The sequence below is a fragment of the Mus musculus genome, chromosome 15, assembly GCF_000001635.26.
Source record: "Mus musculus strain C57BL/6J chromosome 15, GRCm38.p6 C57BL/6J".
Taxonomy (NCBI): Eukaryota; Metazoa; Chordata; class Mammalia; order Rodentia; family Muridae; genus Mus; species Mus musculus.
Window position 1 is genome coordinate 102,973,287 of NC_000081.6, and position 21,956 is coordinate 102,995,242.

Below are 21,956 nucleotides of genomic sequence, written 5' to 3' on the forward strand. Positions count from 1 at the left end.
CCCAAGCCCCTTCCCTTCTTCTTTGGATAGATGCAAAGCCCTAAACTCCGGCCCTGCTTGCTCAGCTGATCTGTGGCTTAGGTAGTTTCATGTTGTTGGGATTGAGTTTTGAACTCGGCAACAAGAAACTGCCTGAGTTACATCAGTCGGTTTTCGTCGAGGGCCCCAATCCACCTCCCCTAACCCTTCCTTCCCTTGTGGGACTGCCCCACCACCCATCCCAGAAAGGGCAAAATAGGTGCAGACTGAGGAGGTCAGGCTGTGAGTGGGGCCATGGGACAAATTCTGGACAGCCCTGCTTTACAACCATCTCCCCCTCAGCCTGTCCCAATCTTTGGAATGGAGGGAAAGGGTTTCTCCCCCCTCCTCACTCCCGTAGCTATTGTCTCCTGTGCCCAGCTGATAAAGACAGACAAAGAAGGTCCAGCCAATTCCAAGGAAATGCAGGAGTTTGAGTTTGGCCTGTTGGGCCAGCTTAGTTGAGGAACAGGGTGGGGCAGTCATGAAAGGACAGAAAAGCTCCTAGAAAGAGGAGGGAATCTCTGAAGTCTCTCCCTGTTACCTCTAAGGAGAGAGCAGTGCTCCTTTGGAAAGTGAGGGTGTTGGTGTTCAAAGAGTTAGGGAACTCTGAGAACAGTAGCCTCTTCTTCCCTCCATAGCTCCATCTCCAGGGAAAGGATGGATATAGGAAGTGAGTACATTAGTGGAGAAACACCAAGTCCAAGTCGAAACCTCCTTCAACACACCCTGTTGAGGGCAAAAGCCCAGCTCTGGTCTGTCTTGTCTGTTATCCGTAGGCCTTGGTCTGTATATTTGCCTGTCTGAGACTGCTAGGCATTTGCCTGTCCTTGTGTTCTGTGGAAATGTCTGGGTAAACAGACGCTGCCAGCGCCCACCGTTACCATATTGTTGAGAAGGCTGTTGGCTGATGGTAGGGGGCGGAGGGGAGAAGAATGGGACAGAGGGAGATCTGAGCAATGAGAAACTTTACAGACCTCCTCCACTCTGTTCCCTTCGGCTTTCTTAATTCTGGACTTGGTTTGTCAAGTGAGGATCTCAGAAAAGGTTTTCTGGTCTTCAGAGGAAAAAATGGGGGGATGATCAGGGAAAAGGGGAAACAGGCATAGGATCTGTTCTCAGAGACTCTGAAAAGGAGAAACCTAAAGGAGGCCAGATTCTTGGGGCTCTTTTGTAATTATGATTATGAAAGCAGGGAATACAACCATGTCTCTTAACAAATTATCATGAAAAATTTTGTATTCTCAACATGGTGTCTTAGAAGAAAAGAATGTGACTTTAAATTCATGACAAGTGTATAGGTCTCTGTTTCTATCTGTCCTTTCTAGGTTTTTTGAAATCTCTCTCTCTCTCTCTCTCTCTCTCTCTCTCTCTCTCTGTGTGTGTGTGTGTGTGTGTGTGTGTGTGTGTGTGTGTGTGTGTGTGTGTGTGTGTGTGAAATTCATTTTGACTTCTGTGGATATTGGAAAAGAAGATGTGAATAGACCCCCCCCTTCCCAGCTGAATTGTCGGTCCTAGCTGTTCTCCATCCCTTTGTGTGAAGAAAAGTATTTAAATCTCTATGGCTCCCAGGGAAATGAGGAGGTTTCCAGAAAGACGGGCCAGTTGGTGAAGGAAGATATGTATAAGGGAATCCCCTGGTTTGGGAGCCCATATAGTCTCTAACTTCAGAGTCTCTGAGGCACACAGCCAGTTTGGGTAAGGGGAGCCTCAGGCTGGAGCAAGGTGTTCAAGAGCTCTTGGCTTAGAGAAATGGCCCTGATGAACCGAAATTTATCAATACAGGGCTTCTGTGCCTTGAGTCACTTTGCCCCTATTTCCATTTCAAAGATGATGGATTTAAAGGAGGTGGCCACAGAGTCAGGGGTCAGGGCAGTCTTCTCCCTAGATCTGGAGAAGTGGAGCAAGGTCTCATAGGGCCAAGGTGAGGACCAGTCTGATGGTCAGAGTCCACCCTGGGGGCCCTGGGACTGTGGATCATGGCTAAGGCGATGGTAATTATTTATTCGCTTCGCTGGAAGGGAGTGTTCAGAAGGAACAGCGTGAAAAGGAGGGAAAAAATTATCTCTCTCATCTGAGGATATTAAGATGGATTTTTATTTCTTAAAGGACCCTCCCCGCCGAGAGCACATAAGCGTAAACTTAATATATGCTCCGCAGCCCAACTCTAGAAATCGCAATAAAAGTTAAAACCTCCCCTACTGGTTTTTTTTAATTATGATATGGGGAAGGGGAGCAGGATTTATAGAGCTGAACTCTCGGCGCGTGTTTGAGACTTGCGGGAGAAGGAGGAAAAGGCAAGAGCTCGCCAAGGAGAGCCCTGATCTCTGAGATGTCTCGCCGGCAGTGGGGGCTTAGGCTCAGCCCAGCTAATCCGCTGTGGTCTCTCTGGGACCTCACCCCAGCAGTCGGCCTTGCTTCGGCTCACTTGCTGGAAGATGCAGCCCTTCTTGAGAACAGGTGACGTGAAGGCGGCAAACGGGGATAGGGGAAGTATAAATGGGAAGACTAGCGCACAGAGCTTTGTGTGGGTCCTTGCTGGGGACGAGGTTAGCCCAAGTGTAGCTCAGCGGATGGCTGGACTCCGAAGGGTGTCCGGGCAGGGCACAAGAGCAGGGACAAGGTGGATTGTGTGTGAACATCGACCACAGACTGAGTAGAGTGGACTCCTGGTCTGTGGTCAGCGGCGAGCCAGGCAACCGGATGTTGAGTCTGTAGGAAGGACCTTGAGGTCTGTTGGGTGTTTGGGCTGCCGGGGGCGCGGCAACCAGGGGTATTGAGGGAGTGTGTTGTGCGCGGGGCGCGGCGGTCAGCTTGGGCGAGGCTGTAGGCCCCGCACATCTCTGCGGCTGATGGGCTGTGTCCGGGAAGACTAAACTAGGGTCGAACCAATGATTAGAGCATGAAAATAAATGCAGTTATGTGTTCCCACCTCCCCGTATACGCAGTTCTTTTTTTCTTTTCTTTCTTTCTTTTCTTTTTTTTTTCCTTTCGGAGATACCTGGATATGGTCCAGAGCAGGTTGTCCGCGGGAGGGCCCCGCGAGCGGCAGCGTGCGAGGGAGGGAGGGAGGGCGAAGGAGGGAGGGAGGGAAGGAGGGCGGGTGGCGGCGGCTGCGGTGGCCAGGGCTTCCCTCCCTGGGCGGGAGGCTGCTGCCCTGCCTCTGTGGCCGTGGGGAGCCAAGAAGCAGGTAAAGGAGGCTTTCTGAGGCGGTATTGCACCAAGCCCAAGGTACCAAGTCTTCCGGGCCTCTGCTTAAGGTTCTGGCGGGAGAGAAGGTAGGGAGATCGGCGCCCACCAGGCCTGGAAAGGAGGCCTCGGGATGTTCAACCTGTGTATGATTTCAGTCTCACACTCATGTTGTGGTCTGTCTGCATTGGGAGACGCCGCTTGCCTGTCTGTCTGAGACTTCCCAAACCCGGGCACTCCTTCCAAAGGCTCAGAAAAATTCGTCGTCGGAATGTGTACTTTCATTCATTGGATTCTCTGAAACTCGGCAGGGCTGGCTACGACAACCCAGGTTGGGAGGGAGCATTCTTCCTCTTTTCTGGATGTGTAGTCCTTTGGCTCCTTGGTCACAGGCTGAGTTTTCCGGTTCTAGGTTCGCGGGTCGCCCTGATGTTTGAAGCTAGACAGCTCCAGTCGGTTAGGGAGGGCGGGGAGGGACCCGCGGCTGTGGCTCCTTAATTGTACTTCGAGCCCTTATTGTCTCTCCTTTCGCCACCTCCGCTTCCTCAGTCTGGGCTCCAAAGTCACTGCAAATTTCCTTGCGATACATACATCACACAAAAGATCAGGTAACAACGCGCTCAGAGCCATTGAATCAGAGCACAGGGCAACCCTGGTTCTGGGGAGGCTACCTCTCCAGTCACTCCCCAGGCTGGAAAAACAGACTGTGTTGGGGGAGCCGGAAATAACCCCGTTTGCTGCGGAGCGGCAGGGCGGGGGCGCCGGCGCAAAGGCAGGCCGGGCAGGCCATGGCGTTGAGAGGGCCACGTTCACAGGCCCTGGGGGTTTCACGCTTGCGGAGCTTGGGGGCCTGGCTCTTGGTGTGGTGGCAGGGATCCCAGATACCCACCTTGGGTGGGGGTAGCACGCAGTTCTCCTCGCAGCAAGCAGGAGAACTCAGTTTCTGCTTCCAGCTCAGGCCTTAGCTAGGAGGAGTTGTGTGTGGGTGTGTTTTTCCCAACAAAGAGGGATCAGGAGAGATGGGGGGGGAACTAGAAGGGAACCAGGGAGGGGGGCGGGGAAGGCGAGAGGGCAGCGGAGGGACGAAATGAGCCCATTTCAGGGGGAGAAGGAAAATGAAAGCAAACGGAGTAGGGCCTCCTCGGTTCAGGGAGGGTGCTGAGGAGCAGAGAGCGGGCTCTCTGCCTGCGGCGGCCGGGATGGCCCGCTGGGGGCACAGAAGAAAGCCTGTTTTAAATTTAATCCGAACTTGACGGTGTGGATTGAACCGGAGGGAATTTAAATCATTAAAAGGGAGACACGCGGTAGGGGGAGGGAGGAGGATGACTCTAACCTATCTGTTTGTCTGTCCTTCCCACAGTGCTAGCTTGGCTGTTTTCTCAGTTGCCCAGGTTTGAGGTGATAGAGGTTTGCCCATCCCCCTTCAGGGGACTCCTCTCCTGTGCCCACTGGAATCTGTTGGGGGTGTAAGGTGAATACAGAATAGTCAGCTAGAACTGGGCTTTCTTCCTCCCTTTCCAGCAGTGACTCCCAGTTTCCTCAAGTCTCTCAGGTTGCCCCATTGATGCTAAGAACAATTGAAAGGAGTTGGGTAAATGAGAGAAAGTCTTAGAATAAAATAGGAGATTCAGTGGGAGTAACTGAATCCCCAAGATGAGACCTTGCTTCTTCGCATCCATGTCTTTGCCCTCCATATCTACAAGCCTAGATTTAGGGAAAACTTGAAAGTCCACTTCACAGTCCTGACCTGCTAGCTTTTAAATGTGAAACATGAGAGTCACAACCTATATGAAGGACCTGGGCCTAGTGTCCTCTGGACTCCCAGTCTCTTATCAGACCCCTTCCTTTAGGCTACCTCTTTCTAGGAGGCATAATAGAATGGGACATTGGTAAGGAGGGGCCTGTGGGCAAGGCCTGCTTTCTGGTCCACAGCTGTGCTGACTTCTGAGTGGGGAGGGTCTAGAGTTCTTGCTTCCAAAAGGAAGGAAAGGCAACAGTCTCTCTCCTGCTTCCTGGGGGATTTGAGGACAGCAGGAATCCCTGTATGGTACCCCTGACTACCCAGCTGCCACAGCCTCTGCAGGGTAGGCAAGCTGGGAGTGCAGGCTGCCCAGGAGTTGAAAAGAAGGCAGTGTTCAAAAGGAGAAGGGGAGAAGAGACTCTCATTACAGTCAAGATGCCTATAAGAAGAGCTTTTCCAAATAGAAGAGGGTCCTTAAGGACTTCTGTTTCAGAACGTTGAGGTAAAGGCAGACAGGCCCTGTTGTATAGTGAAGATGCAGAGAAAGAGCAGGCATGATGTTTCCTTCCTCTTCTATTTCTTCCTCTTTCACTAGAATGTAGCTCAGCCCCCAGCAGCCAGAGTGACTGCTAGGCTAATATCAGATTCGGTGTCCCAGAGGCCTAGTATACCCACCGGAGCAGGTCTCCCAGAGGGGATGGAAAGGAGGCCTCTTACTCCTTTGTGTCCAGACAGAAGTGGCCGCCGCGCCGGAGCGGTCCCGCGGCAAAGCACCGGACTGCACAATGCCATGGCTGCTCCTCCAGCCTGTGCCCTGCCCCGTTCTGCCTGCCTCTCATTGCCTGACTCTCCTTTGCTTTTTGAAAGTCTTCCTTTCCTGCTCTTAAGTCTCTTTATCTTGCCTGCTTTCTTTCCTTTAATTCTTATCTTTTTCTTCCTCTCTACTCTAGCCCTTCTTTTCTATTTTTCCTTCCTTCAGCCTAGTGACCTGTTTAAATTGGTCTCAAGCTCTGTCCCTTGATATCCTCTTGGTCTCAGTCTGGCCCCGGGCCCCATGAAGACTAAATGTCTGTGCTCCTTGCTGGCAGCAACTGCCCATGAGCCAGGCTAGGTCCCCAGGCACCCATGCTTGGGGGAGGTGCTGACTAAGCTGGGGGGGGGGAGGGTTGAAGAAGAAAGCCTCTGCAGCAGGACTGGAACCTCCTATCTGTTCTTTGAACTAGTGAGGGAGATTTTTTTTGATTGACAGCTAACCTGACTATATTAAGGGCAAAGAAATGTTCTGTTTCTTATTGTAATTTGGATTTTCCAAATTACAGTCCAGACATAAGGAGAAGGCAGTGAGAGCTGAGGTGAATTAATCTGAGTGCTTCTTCCTAACCAAACACTTCCTTGTACACACACACACACACACACACACACACACACACACACACACACACCTCAAAAAACCTCAGCCCTGATAAACCGAAGAAAAGAGAAGAACCAGAGGAGGGGGACATAGAGGTTGGGGAGGGCTCCTGTGGTTCTTGAGTCTCTCCTAAATACTGCAGTTGTACCCTCTCCCCAACATTTATTGCCCCCCCCCAACACAGACACACACACCATCCTCTCTAGCACTTCCCTACCTTGGAAGAAAGAGAGAGAGAAACATAGAAGAAAACCAGCTTCCATTCCCACACTTTGGTCTGGTTCTGGAGGCTGGAGAGAGGAATAAAGGCAGACTTGGCTGGGTCTGGGAAGCCCTTTAACCAGCTGCCTTCAGAGCTTGCATCCTAGCCTCACTCCCTGCCTATTTCCCCTCGCATAGACTCTTACCTCTGACTCTGAGACTACCCTTCCTTCAGGCTCATTCTGCTCTGTCTGGGAGCAGTAAGTCTCTGAGGATATCACCTGTCCCTCCATTCCCCACCAACCTCTTTGCCCCTTCTCCTGCACCCATACTTAAGATTTTTCTGCATACCCAAAGCCTTCCTTTTGCTAAACCACCATGGGAGGTCTGCTGAAAACCTAGGCTGTATGCACAACAAACCCCAAATTCAAGGGGGTGAGGATAGCAGTCAACTTATTGGGAGGGTGTAATCCAAGTTGTCTGATATTTCCTTTCAATCACACTGCCACCTTCTGAATTCTTCCATCCGACCCCAAAGAAATTGCCTTCTTCCATCCCTCCGTTGCTTTTTTTTCCGTTCCAAAAACAGCCTACAATTTTATTTAATGAAAGACACATTTATGAACAATCAAATGATCCTCATAAAAATTTTATTGAAGGACGTAAAAACAAGCTACTTGCCCACGACCGAGGTCGCTCTCTCGATTTGCCCCGTTCTCACCCTGGCTCTCTGCAGACAGAACCTCCGAGTGACTTCTTTGGGGGGAGGAGGGTGTTGCAGAGATGGACCTGGGGGCAAAGGAGGGTGAGCAGGCAGCTGGGATGGGGATGCCCCGCTTAAGTTGTGTAGCTCTCTCCTCCACTTCTTCAGGCTGGCAAAGAAACAGAGACAATAAATTTTAAATAAAGGCTTGTACATCTGTGCCAAAGCAAGAGGAGACTTGTGAGGTTGATGATAAAGGTGTGTGAGATTCCCAAGCTTCACTCCTCCCAGCTCACAGACCACCTTTCTCAAGCTTCTCATACCCTAGATTTGGGAAACTGAGCTGACCAGGGGCAGAAGAACTCTCCCCTTTCCCTCCTTCCCTCCCTCCATCCCAGCTTGTTCAGTCCCCTCCCACTCTCCCTCCCTCGCTGCTGCTGCTGCTGCTGCTCCTGAAAGAAATACATACATACACAGTATTTAAAAACGCATTTTTAAAAGCCACGTTCCGAACTGACAATCGCTGATCTCCGTTCACTCAGAGACTGCAGGAGCGTCGGAGCCGACAGAGACAGATTACGTCAAGAAATAGTTCCTCCACCTACCTCGTCCGGCCTCCCCGCCCCTGAGGGGCTCCCCGAGCCCATCTCAGCTCTGGGGGTCCAGGAACCCTGGCTTCTGGGACTGGCATTTTCATCTTGTTTTTTTTTTTTTTTTTAATCCTCATGGTAGGGGGAGCCATCTGCTTTTGGCTGCACATGGTCAAGGGGGGGGGGTCCCTGATGAGATATGATTCGTCCGGGGAGGGGGGGCTGTCTGGCGCCTTGGGTCCAGAGTTGCAAATCGCCAGGAAAACGCAGGTCGCGGGGATCAGCAAAGAGAAGGGGGCGGTAAAGGGGGGAAAAAGCAAGGGGGAAAAAAAGCCCCTGCGCATTGATCCGCGCCGTATTTTTGGGTAAATACGATCACGTGGGGGCTGGGGAACCAATGAGCTGCCGGGAAAAGGCTGGAAAAATAATTACCTGCCTTGATTGTTCTGTGAGCAGATAAAAAGTACATATACAGTTCATACAATAATCTTATGTATGTAAAACCCTGTTACGATGTCGGCGACGGGGCCCATCAGTAACTATTACGTGGACTCGCTCATCTCTCACGACAATGAAGACCTCCTAGCGTCCAGGTTTCCGGCCACCGGGGCTCACCCTGCCGCCGCCAGACCCAGCGGCTTGGTGCCGGACTGTAGCGATTTTCCGTCCTGTAGCTTCGCGCCCAAGCCGGCTGTATTCAGTACGTCGTGGGCGCCGGTGCCCTCGCAGTCGTCTGTGGTCTATCACCCTTACGGCCCCCAGCCCCACCTCGGCGCCGACACGCGCTACATGCGGACTTGGCTCGAGCCGCTGTCCGGCGCCGTCTCCTTCCCCAGCTTCCCGGCCGGGGGCCGTCACTACGCCCTCAAGCCCGACGCCTACCCGGGGCGCCGCGCCGACTGCGGCCCGGGCGACGGCCGCAGCTACCCGGACTACATGTACGGCTCGCCCGGGGAACTGCGCGACCGCGCCCCGCAGACGCTGCCCTCGCCCGAGGCGGACGCGCTGGCCGGCAGCAAGCACAAAGAGGAGAAGGCCGACCTGGACCCTAGTAAGTTGGGAGCAATTTTCCTTTACAACCAGCTCGGGAGGGGAGGGGAGGCCAGGCGGGGACAGCTAGATTACAGCCCCTCCGAGCGGCGCGGGCAGCGCGGGAGAGGAGCGAGGGCGAGGGGGATGAGGACTCAATAAAAGCGAATTACCTTGGGGAGCTCTCAAGAGCAGGAAGGTCTGAGAAGGGGGCCCAGGCAACCAGGTTGGGTGAGGGCCAGCCAGAGGGGCTTCTCTCCCAGAGGCTGGCTTTGAAGGAAAACTCCTGAGTCTCCCTCTTAGCTCAGTTTTTTGTTTTGGGGTTTTTGTTTTGTTTTGTTTTTTTCTCAGTGGTCACTTTGGGGGGTGGTGGTGATGCAAACAGGGACAGGGGCTGGGCTGGAGGGCTGAGATTCATTTTGTGGTTTGAGAAAGGACAGGGCAGAGGTGAAAAGGATACTTAGAGCAAAGGGAGGAGAGATATTATCCCTACCTCTCACAGCCAGAGTGGGTAGTCTTCAACCCACTAGGGGTTAATAAAACAGAAGGTCCACTGACTTCTCCCCCAGGAGAAGAATCTGGGGGTGCACAGCCTAGAAACTTAGGTCAGGACTTCCAGATATAAGTGGAGGAGAAGTAAGGTCCGAGTTTCCTTAAACTTGAAAACCTACTTTTAAGTGTCCACAGGAGAGAAGGAGTTGTAAATGGGGATCAGGAATATATATAACAAGGAAAGAATCTTCAGATATGAGAGAGAGAGAGAGAGAGAGAGAGAGAGAGAGAGAGAGAGAGAGAGAGAGAGAGAGAGAGAGAATTCTGAGTGTTGCATAGAATGGGGGGGTTGCTGACTAGGTAAAGAGGTGGGGGCAGGTGTAAGCTGCAGGGTCAAAGAAAGGGGGAGAGGAAGAAGGAGAAACAGCAGGGGAGGGGTACAGTCCCTTGGATGAGAGGAAGTGTCTGGGGGATCCCCGGGAGGAGACTTCAGGAAATCTTTTCCTCTAGCTCTATAAGGGGCCAGGGCCTAATTATACCCCTCTGAAGCCTTCCCTCCCTGCTCTCAGCTACTCCCATAAACCTGAAATTGGAGGGTTGTCTCCTGCAGAGCTGTCCTGGGGCTGGCTGGAGGAGGGGGGCACTGGAGTCCAACATATGAGGGAGCCTTTCTCCAAGGCCAGCAGCTCTGTGAGGAGAGGGGAAGATTTTCCCCATCCTGATAACTTCACCCTAATAATTCGCCTCAGCAGGGTTGAATTCTGAGCCGGAGATGGGTACTGGAAAGAAGTGAGGGTTCAGGGACTCTCAGGACTTGGTCGTGTCTGTGAGGATGGGAGGGGGCAGAGGAGGAGGGAGGTGGGGAGGAGAGGGACCTTGCTATAAAAATAAAAAACAAGAGAGGGAAGCGTTTATGGGCCTATGAAATGGTTGGGAATTTGGACTTTTTATGAGGATATTCTCGAATTACTACTCTTGAAGCTAAGGACCAGACTGTGGGAGCTTTGGTAGCTTAAATTTTACTACAGTTTTAGGTGCTGGAAGCTGAACAGGGAGGGGATATAGGGAGGGGGCTGGATGCAAAAGAGAAAGGAGGAGATGCCTAAAGCAAAATGTGTCCAAATTCAGGTTCAATTATTGAGTTTGGGGAGCTTGACTAAACCTAGGGTGGGATGACAGAGGTCCTGAGCTGGAAGGGAACTTTACTGACCCTTGCCCGTGTTTGTCCCTCCAGGCAACCCCGTGGCCAACTGGATCCACGCCCGTTCCACAAGGAAGAAGCGCTGCCCCTACACCAAGTACCAGACGCTGGAACTGGAGAAGGAGTTTCTCTTCAATATGTATTTAACCAGGGACCGTCGGTACGAGGTGGCCCGTGTTCTCAATCTCACTGAGCGGCAGGTCAAAATCTGGTTTCAGAACCGGAGGATGAAGATGAAAAAGATGAATAAAGAGAAAACCGACAAGGAACAATCCTAAGCCCTGCCCCAGCCTGCTGCCTCGGCACAGCCAAGGGAAACACAAAAACCCCCACAAAAAATGCCCCAACCCAGGCGGGAGAAAGCACGAAAAGAAAAGGAAAGAACAAGATAGAGAAAAGCCCACCGTCTTAAAAAGAAAAGAAAAAAAAGGAAGGGGAAAAATGCAAACTCTTGCGATGTGGGAGGGTTAAGTGTTGAGAAATTGGTGTTTAGAGTTAGTTCTATCCATCGAGGAGGAGGCAGGAGAGAAACTGCGTTCTCTTCCCCAGCGCAACTGAAATAAATGACACACACAAATGTGAATTTTTTTCCTTCTTTCTTCAGAGAAGCCAGTATTTGAAAAACTCTCTCTCTCTCTCTCTCTCTCTCTCTCTCTCTCTCTCTCTCTCTCTCTCTCTCTCTCTCTCTCCCTCTCTCCCTCTCTCCCTCTCTCCCTCTCTCCCTCTCTCCCTCTCTCTCTCTCTCATATTTGGTCTGGGCCATTCCTTCCTGGGCCTTGGGCGCTCTGCGGGCAGATTTCATACAAAAAGACACACAATGATGATCCCCAGTCCAGAGCTGAGGGCCGGACTGCGCTGCTGGCTGGATCAGGCTGCAAATGCAGGCTGCTGCCTCAGGCATGTACAGAGCAGTGTTCTTAACCCAGCGTCCCTCCCCATCGTCCGTCGTCCTGTAATGTTGTTCTGTTTGTTACAGTAGAACTCTGTTAATATATCTAAGTCACTTGGAAAAAAAAAAAAGAAAGAAACGCATTCGCATCTAGCTCTCATCATTTTATTCCTTGTGATTCTGTCGAAGAGGCAAGTGCTTAAATCCTCTAAGGGAAACTGGAACCAGAGAAGGGGCTCCCTCTACCTTGGAAGGGCAAATGCCTGCAGCTTCTCTTCAGGCAGGGCAGAATGGGGGGTGGGGGCTCTAGGGGAGGGGTGGAGGCTGCTGAGGCAGAGGCCTCCTTGTGCCTGCCCCGGCTGGCTGCCTATGAGTTTCCTAGTGGCTTGATGGAGCGTGTGGGGAGCACTGCTTGAATGATTTTGCTGGCTGTAATTAATTGTAATAATTTATGAGTACATGAGATCAGAGAGAAGAGATAGGTGAAGATGAAAATTGGGTGCTGGGTGAGGGCCCAGACTGGCTTCTTGCCTGGTTGTTTTTGGTGCTGTGGTGCTTTCAGGGTTGACTGAAAAAGAAAGGTAGTGGGATGGTCAGCTAGGAGGAAAGGCCATGGCCTCAAGAAACACTGAGGGGACCGGCACTAAGTTCTGAATCAGAAGTGGGGAAGGAGGAAGAAGGAAGAAATGAAAATGCAAGAAAAAACGACAGAAGGGTGGAGAAGAAGTAAAGAAGGAAGGCATGAGAAAATATTAGAAAAGAGGAAATAGGTAGCAAAGTCAATGTAATCAGAATTAGTTTCTTTTTAATGAATTCATCCCCGATCTTCTCACTTCTGTCCCCTTCTATTCCCCCCTCCAAAATCTGAATGTTGATGAATGATCAGGGTGACTAAGGTCACCTAAGCAGTACTGCTAGGGAATGGTGAAGCCAGGCTCCAAGGAGCCGGCTAGGGACTAGCTAGGAATGGGGTGCTCTCTGGTGGCTGTAGGACCCCAAGCACAGAGGTGTTGATATGTAGCTAACTGCCTGGTAGGGCTGGGTGACTGCACTATAGCCTTCTCTAGAACCTTCCTTCTCTGGAGCTAACAGTTTTCATGGGCTAATCAGAAGCAGACATAGTTACTGGGTCTGCCTCAGCCCAGCACCCCCTTTCTCAGAAATCCCCCAATCTGGAAACTATTAAAATTAGACTTTGAAATATAGCCCTTTAATATCTTGGGCTGTCCACTCTTCCAAGGACACAGAGTGTTGCTCTGAGTACCCGGAGGACACCACCTAAAAGAATATAACTGGGGTGGGGAGGGCTGTCCTCTGTGTTGTTCCATCCAACTCATCTCATCAGGATTGGTGGACATTTGTATGGACAACCTCTGCCCCATTATTTGAGTCTCCTACCCTCTTCTTCCAATTAGAAGGATTGGAAGATTTGTTTCTTTAATATTGCTGGACCCTCCAATCAAGTGGCAACAACTTATCAGCCTTTAATGTATTCACTCTTTCCTGCTTAATAGACTTGCCCCCACCTCTCTTAGCATCAACTCCTTGCTCCTTTTGGGAAGGTAATTCATTTGTATATATTTTCTCACTACCTCATTCTTCCCTTTGGCCTTTTTGATATTCTGTAACCCTGGCCTAAGTTCTGCACTTGATGAGAGAGCCAAGACACCCTTCTTTCCTACAGTCTGGACCATCAGGATGCCGGCTTCTTTCCCTTCTTAAGCTCAGTGCTGTTTCCGGGCTTCCACTCCACCCCTGCTCCAAGGCCCTGAAGCCTCCTTTCTGAGTCCTCCAGCCTGCCCTGCTTTATGAAACCTACCCTCCAGAGCCAGCCTTGCTGCTACGGAAAGGAAAGAGGACCTCAGAGTTTGTAGGACCCCAGTAAATGATGGGATTTAGAGTAGGTCCACTCTTTAATTTCGGTTTCCAGCCTCCAGGTCCGGATTAGATTCGATTTTATTCATTACCATTTATGAATTAAAACAACATGACACACAGCTGGGGAGAGAAATGAAAGCAGGCTAGGAGAGAGGCTAGCAAACGCCCTCTTCCCCTCATCTTCCCTCCCACCTCTCCTCTGCTCCTTTGTCGGAATCACAAAACCCTAAAGGTTGTCTCACTTGGGAAGGCAGCAGATAGGTACATTTCCGTAGCCCAGAAATGCCACTTTTATGGCCCTGTTTGTCTCCCTGCTCTAGGTTCTGAATGGGGCTGAACAAAACAGCAGTGCAGAGCTGGCTAGACGTCTGGGCTTAATTGTTTTATGGTTTAAATAAGGTGGACACTCTTTCCTTTGAAATCGGATTATAGGAATGTTTTGTCTATGGCCCACGGAGATCAGGATCTTTCTGGCTGAGAGGGAGAGGTGAAGAGCATTCAAGGAATGGGCTACAAACTGGGGAGTGGGGGCAGCCTGGAACAGTCAGAGTCCTACTCTGAAGTCTTGCAGGCAGCAGCGGAAATAAACTGTGCATCAGGATAAGGGGGCCTGGGAGTTTAGGGTACGTGCCAGGAGCAGAGGTCCTGGGAGCTTCGGATAGAGTGGTGCATCCGCGTGCGCAAAGGGTTTTCTAGACTAGAAAAACGCCTGAGTGGAGGAGATTCTGGCCATTCCTTTGCAATGTTTCTTTATTCCTGAAGGGAGGGTAACAAAAGAGGACAGTGTGGAACCCTTCTCAAGGTTTATTTCAAGAATTTAGAGAACTAAAGAACAGAGGCAACTACCTTCCGGGAATCCCTCTCCTTTGGAGCTGTTTAGAGGCTTCTTTCTCCCAACTTGCCTTCGGCTCAGCCTGGGATCTCTGCTGGCTTTTCTCCAACCAGTTTGCATTGGAACAAGTGAACGCGAGGTGGCGCTGTTGCTCAATGTTAGAGGCAGAAGTGCCCTCCGACCGGCTTGGCCTGCTGACATTTCTGGCCAGAGTGGAAGCTTCAGTCAGAAAGGCCCTGGCTTCTGCCAGATTCGGCCCCACTGCCTCTGAACAAATCAACCCTCTCACCTGCGAGGTGTAAATAATTCGTGAGTGGCAGCAGGAGATGGGTCCTCACTCTACCGGCGAGCTCGGGAGACGAAAGAGGGCAGGCATCAAAAATAATCGCTTGTGGAGATAAGTGAGGAGCAAGTAATTAACACAAAAAGGCGGAATGACCCGAACAAACGAACATAAATCCGTGGTACCTAAGAGGGCGGTGCAGGCCTTGGGCAGTGGGACAGAGCAGCCGCGAGAATGGCTGCTTGCAGTTCTTTTATTTCCAGACTCAGAGGGCAAAATAAAGCAGATAGGTGTAAAAGAAAATAGATAGATAGATAGATAGATAGATAGATAGATAGATAGATAGATAGATTATAGATAGACAGACAGACAAAAGCCGAGACAAGCCCCCAAAGGGGAAATCAAGTCCGACCAAGGTTTACAGGACTGATGAGTTTCTTGGACAGGCAGTCGCATGCTCAGGACAGTCGCATTCCAAGACACAAAGGCCCAGAAGAATAGCTCTGTAGCAGGTTGTGGTTTTTTTTTTTTTTTTTTTTTTTTTTTGCTGCACCATAAAACCTGGAAATAGATCCCCACCCCCTAAAAGATAAGGCACAGGCCCCAGAGAGGATCTGGACCCTCTGAGGCTCCTCTTTCCAGTCAGAAAAGAGAAAGTATTTATGACAGTCCTCCGTGTCAGATGCTAGGAACCCAGAATCCACCTTGTTCAGTTCTGTACTGAGCAGTCTCTCAGATCTCTCAGATCAAGGCTGGAGTCAAAGATGCAGCAGGCTCTGGCGGTGAGGGGAGGGCGGTTGGGGGGGGAGAGGGGAGGAGATGCTCTGGGGTGCCCCCCCCCAATGTTCTGGACTCTAGTGAGACCTGAAGCCTACTGCACTTCTGGACCCTTCTCTTCTGCTGCTTCAGAGCTCAAGTTCTGTGTCCAAGAGTTTGGGCAGTTCCTAAGTTCATTAGTGGTGAGTTCCCTAAATGCAAAAGATTCTAATAGGGTCTCTTGCCTAGACACCAATGAATCACCTTTAGGAATCTGGCTAAGAGTATCCATTTCCCCAATAATTAATTAAATAAAAGAAGGACAGGGGAGAGTTGCTCTTTTTATCCTATTTTGCCCTGCCATTCTTTCTTTGATGACTAGAGCCAGCCCAGAGTTGTCTCATATGGGCAGAAGGAAAGGAAAAGATCTGGTTTTCTAACCAAGTCCTTCCTTGCCTAACCTGCAAACCTCAGGATGTGGGGTGTGGGCAGATCAGATGGATTTTTTTTCTTGATACAAAAACCTACAAATGTATATGTTTATCAAGCACTATGTGAATGTGCCTGGTGTGCATATGTATGTACAGGTCTGTAAGTCAGAGTGGCCACTTCCAGAAATGAGTATGGGTAGTGTAAAATGAACTAGCACTTGGTGTGTCTCTTTATCCCGGGATAAAGAGACATACATACATACATACAGTACATACAGTGTGTGTGTGTGTGTGTGTGTGTGTGTGTGTGTGTGTGTGTGTTTGGAGTGTGCTCCAAGGTGGCCTCACATACTGTAGAGGAAGAAGACAGGGGGAAAAATCATTCTTATTCATCTTCATGAGCACAATAGCCCACACGCACACATTGTTCTTATGCTTTCTTCTCTTTTCTCTCTGAATTAAGCCCACATAACTGCAAACACCATGGCCAGAGAAGGGTGTTGGTTATTTTTTTTCCATTAGAATTAACTTGAATTTGTCCAGTCTTGGGCATGGGGATGCTGCCCCCGCCCAGAAAGTGTGGGTAAATATTTAAAGAGTGTCTGTTGACAGTTCCCTTCCACATCCTGGCCTGGGCAGCCTGCCTGGAGAAGGGCTTGTGTGTGCAGGGAATCCTGAGGGCCCCTCTAGGTTGAGCTGGCATTTCCTAAGGGATGGTGGTTTATGAGAACCAGTAAGAGGTCTACTCTTTTGCACCCTTCAGTCCAGCTGTAATCTCCAAAAATGAAATCTCTTGAGTTGGGCTAGACAGAAACCTGGGCACACAAACTATTCCTTTGAGTCCCCATAAACAGCTTTGCTCTCAGGTTCTCCCAGCCAAGCCTATTGGGGTTCCCTACTCCTTGGAGAGGTTGCTTTCTATAGGTCATGCTGAGGCATATAGAGTGCCCCCCAAGAGCAGTCAAGAGACAAGAGTCCCCAGGATATAAAAATGACAGAGCAGCTCCAGACCTTGAAGAGAGACCAGAGGCTGGAGATTGTGCAGGCTGAAGGGTTTGGGGTACATGATCACCATGCTGGGCTTCTCAGAGTCCTCAGACTTAAGGAACCTCAGAGAACTCATCTTTTGGATTGCAGGCTCAGCCCTGACTTACTAACTCTCACCTCCTGGGGGTCCTCTACCTGTTGAGGTAACCTGAGTTGACCTGATGGCTCAGGTATCTCTCAAAAAGGAAAGAAAAGGGGGAACACCTTCAAACTAGAGTGCACACCTTGGAAAAGCTGGCCTTGTCCATTAGCTAGGGCTGGCTCACCACCCCCTACACACACCACACCCCCATTCCTCGCCTCTCCTCCCTCCCTCTCCTCCAGGTCCCCCCCCCCAGCCCTGAACCCCCTCTCCCCCAGTCTCTCTCTCTCTCTCTCTCTCTCTCTCTCTCTCTCTCTCTCCCTCTCCCTCTCCCTCTCTCTCTCTCTCTCTCTCTCTCTCTCTCTCTCTCTTGCTCGCTCGCTCGCTCGCTCGCTCGCCTGTCTTCATGTCGTGGATTGATGAACGCGAATCGCGTGTAAGCGCCGCCACCGCCGGGAGTCTGAGGAATTCGCCTGGGCTGTTAGAGGAAAGAGCTAAGTGAGAGCGCGCGCTCTACCTACCGACAGTGAGCAGAGAGCTGCAGCCGCCCGAGCCCGCAGCCGGCACCGCGCCCCCACCTGCCCAGCCCCCAGCCCAGCAGTCCAGCCCGGGGGAGCCGGCCAGCTTGGGGTTCGGTCCCGGGGGGAGGGGAGTTTCGGGGATACCCGGCGGGGGAGCGTGATCCAAGGGGAGGGGGCCGCGGGTTTTCATGTACCCAGCATGAGCTCCTACTTCGTCAACCCCCTGTTTTCCAAATACAAAGGCGGCGAGTCCCTGGAACCGGCCTATTACGACTGCCGGTTCCCTCAGAGCGTGGGCAGAAGCCATGCGCTGGTGTACGGGCCCGGCGGCTCCGCGCCCGGTTTCCAGCACGCCTCGCACCACGTCCAAGACTTCTTCCACCACGGCACCTCCGGCATCTCCAACTCGGGCTACCAGCAGAACCCATGCTCGCTGAGCTGCCACGGAGACGCCTCCAAATTCTATGGCTACGAGGCGCTCCCCAGACAGTCCCTTTATGGGGCTCAGCAAGAGGCGAGCGTGGTGCAATATCCCGACTGTAAATCCTCCGCCAACACTAACAGTAGCGAAGGACAAGGCCACTTAAATCAGAACTCGTCTCCCAGCCTCATGTTTCCATGGATGAGACCCCACGGTGAGAAGCCTTTTCTCTTTCCCCCTTGGTCTCCCGCGCTCCGGGGTCTTCCCCCCTCCCTCGCCTCCTTTTTGTCTGCCCTAGCTCGCTTTCCTTCCTGGCTTTGGGGGTCTCTCCCACTCCACTCCCGTGCCTGGGTGGGTTCCTGGGAGATTGAAAGGCTTGGCTGGGGGTGGAGCGTGGGGTGCCTGAGACATTGTGCTTGTTGGGGTGAAGGTGGGGGAAAGGTGACTTGTGGGTGCAAAGGGTTAAAAATCGTTTTCTCTATTCCTTCTGTCTCTCCTTCTTCCCATCTGTAAAGCCAAAGTTGGGGAGATGGCTGGCAAGGACACCCTAAGTAAACTGAGGTTATCAGTCTTTGGGGTTGGTAGCCAGTTTTCCCAAAGACATTTCCCAACGCCAGCCATCCCAAGACAGTGACCAGACTGTTGGGTGAAAAGGAGACCCTTTGCTATCTCCCCCTAGTCAGGGAGAGGGGCAAGACCTCCCCTCTCCCAAGGACAAGCATTCTGCCTCTCTAGGATTGTCACTTCTTCCCCTCAGAGAAGCAGCCTGAAGGCCACTACCCCAACTTTTCTGTACTTCCTCCAATTGAAGAGAAGACTGAAAGCCCGAGAAGAGGAAAATGATTGCTCAAAAGGAGAGAGGGGTCATACCAAGTAGGGGCCTCTGAGATCCAGGGTACTCGAGTCAGGCTACCCGCCAATCAAGAACTATGGAGTCTCTTGGAAAGCTGTTTAGGTCATGAGCCCCTCCAAGGGTGGCCCTTCATGGCCCAATTTCGAAGTACAGGGGGAAGAGATAACGACAAGTTCCGGCAGGGATGGCCCTTGATTTATTTTTGGTCTCCAGTTAGCAATCAGGCAGAGCAGTGATACATTCCAGAAGATCAATTATTTTTCTTATTGGAAAAGCATTAGTCAGAGATCGGCAAGGAGGGGGCAATTGGCACAGCCCCCTCTCCTTTAACCCCAGCCCTTTTCCTTTCTTTTGGAAACAGATTATTTCCCTAGGCCGCCTCACTAAATGCCATTCTGCACTTGTAAACAAAGCTGCAAGGGCTAAGCTGTAGGCCTGAGGGACCCTGATGGCTTCCTTGTCCACCTCAAGCCCTTACTTTTCAGACAACCACGTCCCAGCCCCCACCGTCACCCACCTCCCAAGGTGAAGGAAGTCAAACCAAAACAGCTATGGAAACTTTTCCTGCCCTTGCTTGCCTTCTGCAGTCGGCCTTATCGGCAGGAGGGAGGGAGAACTGGGAATAGCAGAGAGGGAAGTTTGTGGGGCTGTGTTGGGGGGCGGAGCCCCCACCCAGACATAACCAGACTGGGGTTCTGTTCTGTTCAGCTCCTGGGCGGCGCAGCGGTCGACAAACTTACAGCCGGTATCAGACCTTGGAACTAGAGAAGGAGTTTCTCTTTAATCCTTATTTGACCAGAAAGCGCCGGATTGAAGTCTCTCACGCCCTGGGACTGACAGAAAGACAAGTGAAGATTTGGTTCCAGAATCGAAGGATGAAGTGGAAAAAGGAGAACAACAAGGATAAACTGCCTGGGGCCCGAGATGAGGAGAAGGTGGAAGAAGAAGGGAATGAGGAAGAGGAGAAAGAGGAGGAGGAAAAGGAAGAAAATAAGGACTAAGGAAAAAAAGAGAGAGAAAATCAGCCCCCCCCCCAGCAACTCCCTTGAAGTTTCGTTTTATGGTAGCAGATAAATTGAGAAGTTTACGACTGTCATTTGCTTTTATAGAGAATAGAATGACACTCACAACTCTAACTACCTGTCAGATAGTTGCAGCTCTGCTTTTATTACCTTTGGGCTTCCCCCACTCTTTATTTGTCTGGGGGTTGGGAGGGGGAACCTGAGACACAGGGAAAAGTTCTGTTCTACTCCATGCCCAGCATACACTCTCTTGTTCCTGCTCCCACCTTCTGAGCCCTTCCCCATAAAGTCTAACCCTTCACACACACACACACACACACACACACACACACACACACACACACACACACACTTCTCTCCACACTCCCTCTTCACGGTGCTTCTCTGGTATTTATTTTAAAAGGGATTCCCCTGAAGATATAGAAGATGATTCCTGGCTTTGCTTGTATGCTGGGAATTAGAATACTGGATAAACAGTTTTTTTTTAATGAAAAGAAAGAAGGAAAAAAACAGGAAAGGGGGAAATGAAAGGAAAAATTAAAAAGAAATAAAAGATAGCAAAGAAGATTCCCCTCCCCCTCTGAGGCTCTTTCCTTAGAAAAACCCCCTTGACTTTCTCCAGGAATCTGCTGGAAATCAAGGAGATGTGGGTTTCTCTACCCACCTCCTTCCTGAGGGGTCTATTAGAACTGGCAATGGTCTCTGAAATCCTACCTATCCATCCCATAGTCACTTGGGTCCATGCCTTCCTTGCCTTGCCTTTGCTGTTTGATCTTTTGGGCCCCCGGCTTCCTCTGAGCTGTGTTAGTGTTTGTGCTCAGAAGTCACCATAATCATGAAAATAATATACTGATAATAAATCTTTAACATACTACCTAAAGGGAACCTGCAATAATCTTGGGGGAAAAAAAAAAAAGAAAGAAAAATTCCTAATACAGGAGGGAGAAAAAAAAAAAGAAAAAAAAAGAAAAAAAAGAAAAAAGGAAGAAACCTCCAGCGTATTTTATCACTACCTATAGAAAGAAATCCTGCTTTGAGAGTATTTGTAATGCGGTTTTGTTGTTGTTTGTTGCTGCTTCTTTCACTAAGAAAAAAAAAAATCCCAACAACTGAGACTGCCTAGCCCGCCGGTCTTGTGCGCTTTTATTGTGCTTCTAACCCCAGTAGAGTAGAACTAAACTGCACTGAATGTATAGTTACTCTGTCTTGAATTCTCTGTTTATGCAATGTGCTCGAAAGGAAAAAAAAACGTTAAAATATATCTATAATAATAATTTTGGTCATTTGTCTTTATGTCCAGCTATGAATGTAGATTTTGTGTCCTGAAAGCTCTGTTCCTGGTCCAAGTACTTTGTATTGTATACGTGAGTCATAATAAAAAAAAAAGAATTAAAAAGTAGAGCTGGAATGACTTGCTGTTTCTCTATAACTCTTCCCCATTTTCTACTCCTCCCTCTCTTTATTCCCTTTCCCAGCTCTGCAAAAGGCCCCGCACTGATCTTGCTTTGGGTGGTGGAACTTGGAAGTGGGGTGGAGAGGGCAGGCATAGCAGGTAGGGCAGGTGGCTAGTGGGGGGAGGAGGAGGAGGAGGAGGAGGAGGAGGAGGAGGAGGAGGAGGAGGAGGAGGAGGTGAAGAGAACATCTGGAAGGGAGAAGGAAGAAGGGTTACTTACTTACACTAGTCTTAATAACCAATGAGGTTTGTAGGTATTGGGACCTAAGTGGGAAGACAGAACTCATGCTTTAGCTTCCTGGTCTCTGGGCTGGGTCCATATAAAGAGTTGGCCCTATGCTCTTCCTGTGACTATGCCCTTTCTTTCAGGGTTTTAGGCCAAGGGTGAGATGGTGGGGGTTCTTTTCTGATATTTACATGTCTCCCGCTTGTGGCCACTCCTTAGCATCCACTACCTCATACTGAAATAGTGGATGGGGTTGGGAAATTATGCGGTTAAAGGTAGCTGCATAGTCAGGAGAGTTCGGTTTGAAAATGCCAAAGTGTAGTGGTGAGGGTGAAGAAGCTTCTGCCTGGGGCAGAGGATAAAGGAAGGACAAATGAGTAAGATAGAGTCTGCACCCTGGAATTCAAATTCAACTAGCATAAGGCTGTCATGGCTACTCAGCCCTCTTCTGTCCACATAGCCTCCGTTTTTTGGCCATTTCAAGCCAGCTCTTGGCTGGCTTCACTCTGACAATTGAGCAGCTTGCCTGGCCACCACAGTTGGGACTACTGATTTGGGAGGATGGCCCTGCTGAGTGGACAGTCCCCAAGCCCAGCCACAGTAGGGCAAAGGGAATCTTGACATTTTCTAAAATAAAGAGTAGAGCCCAGCTACTAATGGGATCATTCTGGAGGGTCCTAGGCAGAC

General features: G+C 50.5%; 2 protein-coding genes, 1 long non-coding RNA gene and 1 other non-coding gene across 5 annotated transcripts; 3 read left to right on the top strand and 1 right to left on the bottom strand.

Annotated features, from left to right (window-relative positions):
• The first annotated feature begins 63 nt into the window (after positions 1-63).
• Mir196a-2 (microRNA 196a-2) lies at positions 64-148 on the top strand. Its single transcript, NR_029722.1, has one exon. It is a non-coding gene; the product is annotated as a microRNA 196a-2 (primary transcript).
• Positions 149-3,745: 3,597 nt separating this feature from the next.
• Hoxc9 (homeobox C9) lies at positions 3,746-11,158 on the top strand. The gene is made up of 3 exons (NM_008272.3): positions 3,746-3,815; positions 7,806-8,904; positions 10,609-11,158. Exons 2-3 carry the CDS (start codon positions 8,367-8,369, stop codon positions 10,851-10,853), a joined length of 783 nt encoding a protein of 260 aa, NP_032298.1. The 5' UTR covers positions 3,746-3,815; positions 7,806-8,366; the 3' UTR covers positions 10,854-11,158.
• Positions 7,191-7,777, bottom strand: Gm36878 (predicted gene, 36878). The gene is made up of 2 exons (NR_155438.1): positions 7,737-7,777; positions 7,191-7,432 (listed from the first exon to the last, which is right to left on the bottom strand). It is a non-coding gene; the product is annotated as a predicted gene, 36878 (long non-coding RNA).
• A 6,094-nt stretch (positions 11,159-17,252) lies between the features above and the next one.
• On the top strand, positions 17,253-20,989 carry Hoxc8 (homeobox C8). Of its 2 annotated transcripts, XM_030248341.1 has the most exons (3): positions 17,306-17,403; positions 17,537-17,929; positions 19,277-20,989. In XM_030248341.1, exons 2-3 carry the CDS (start codon positions 17,905-17,907, stop codon positions 19,567-19,569), a joined length of 318 nt encoding a protein of 105 aa, XP_030104201.1. In that variant the 5' UTR covers positions 17,306-17,403; positions 17,537-17,904; the 3' UTR covers positions 19,570-20,989. The 2 variants fall into 2 exon arrangements, with proteins under 2 accessions (NP_034596.1, XP_030104201.1); NM_010466.2 differs by having other exon boundaries at positions 17,253-17,929; positions 19,277-20,968.
• The last annotated feature ends 967 nt before the right edge of the window (positions 20,990-21,956 follow it).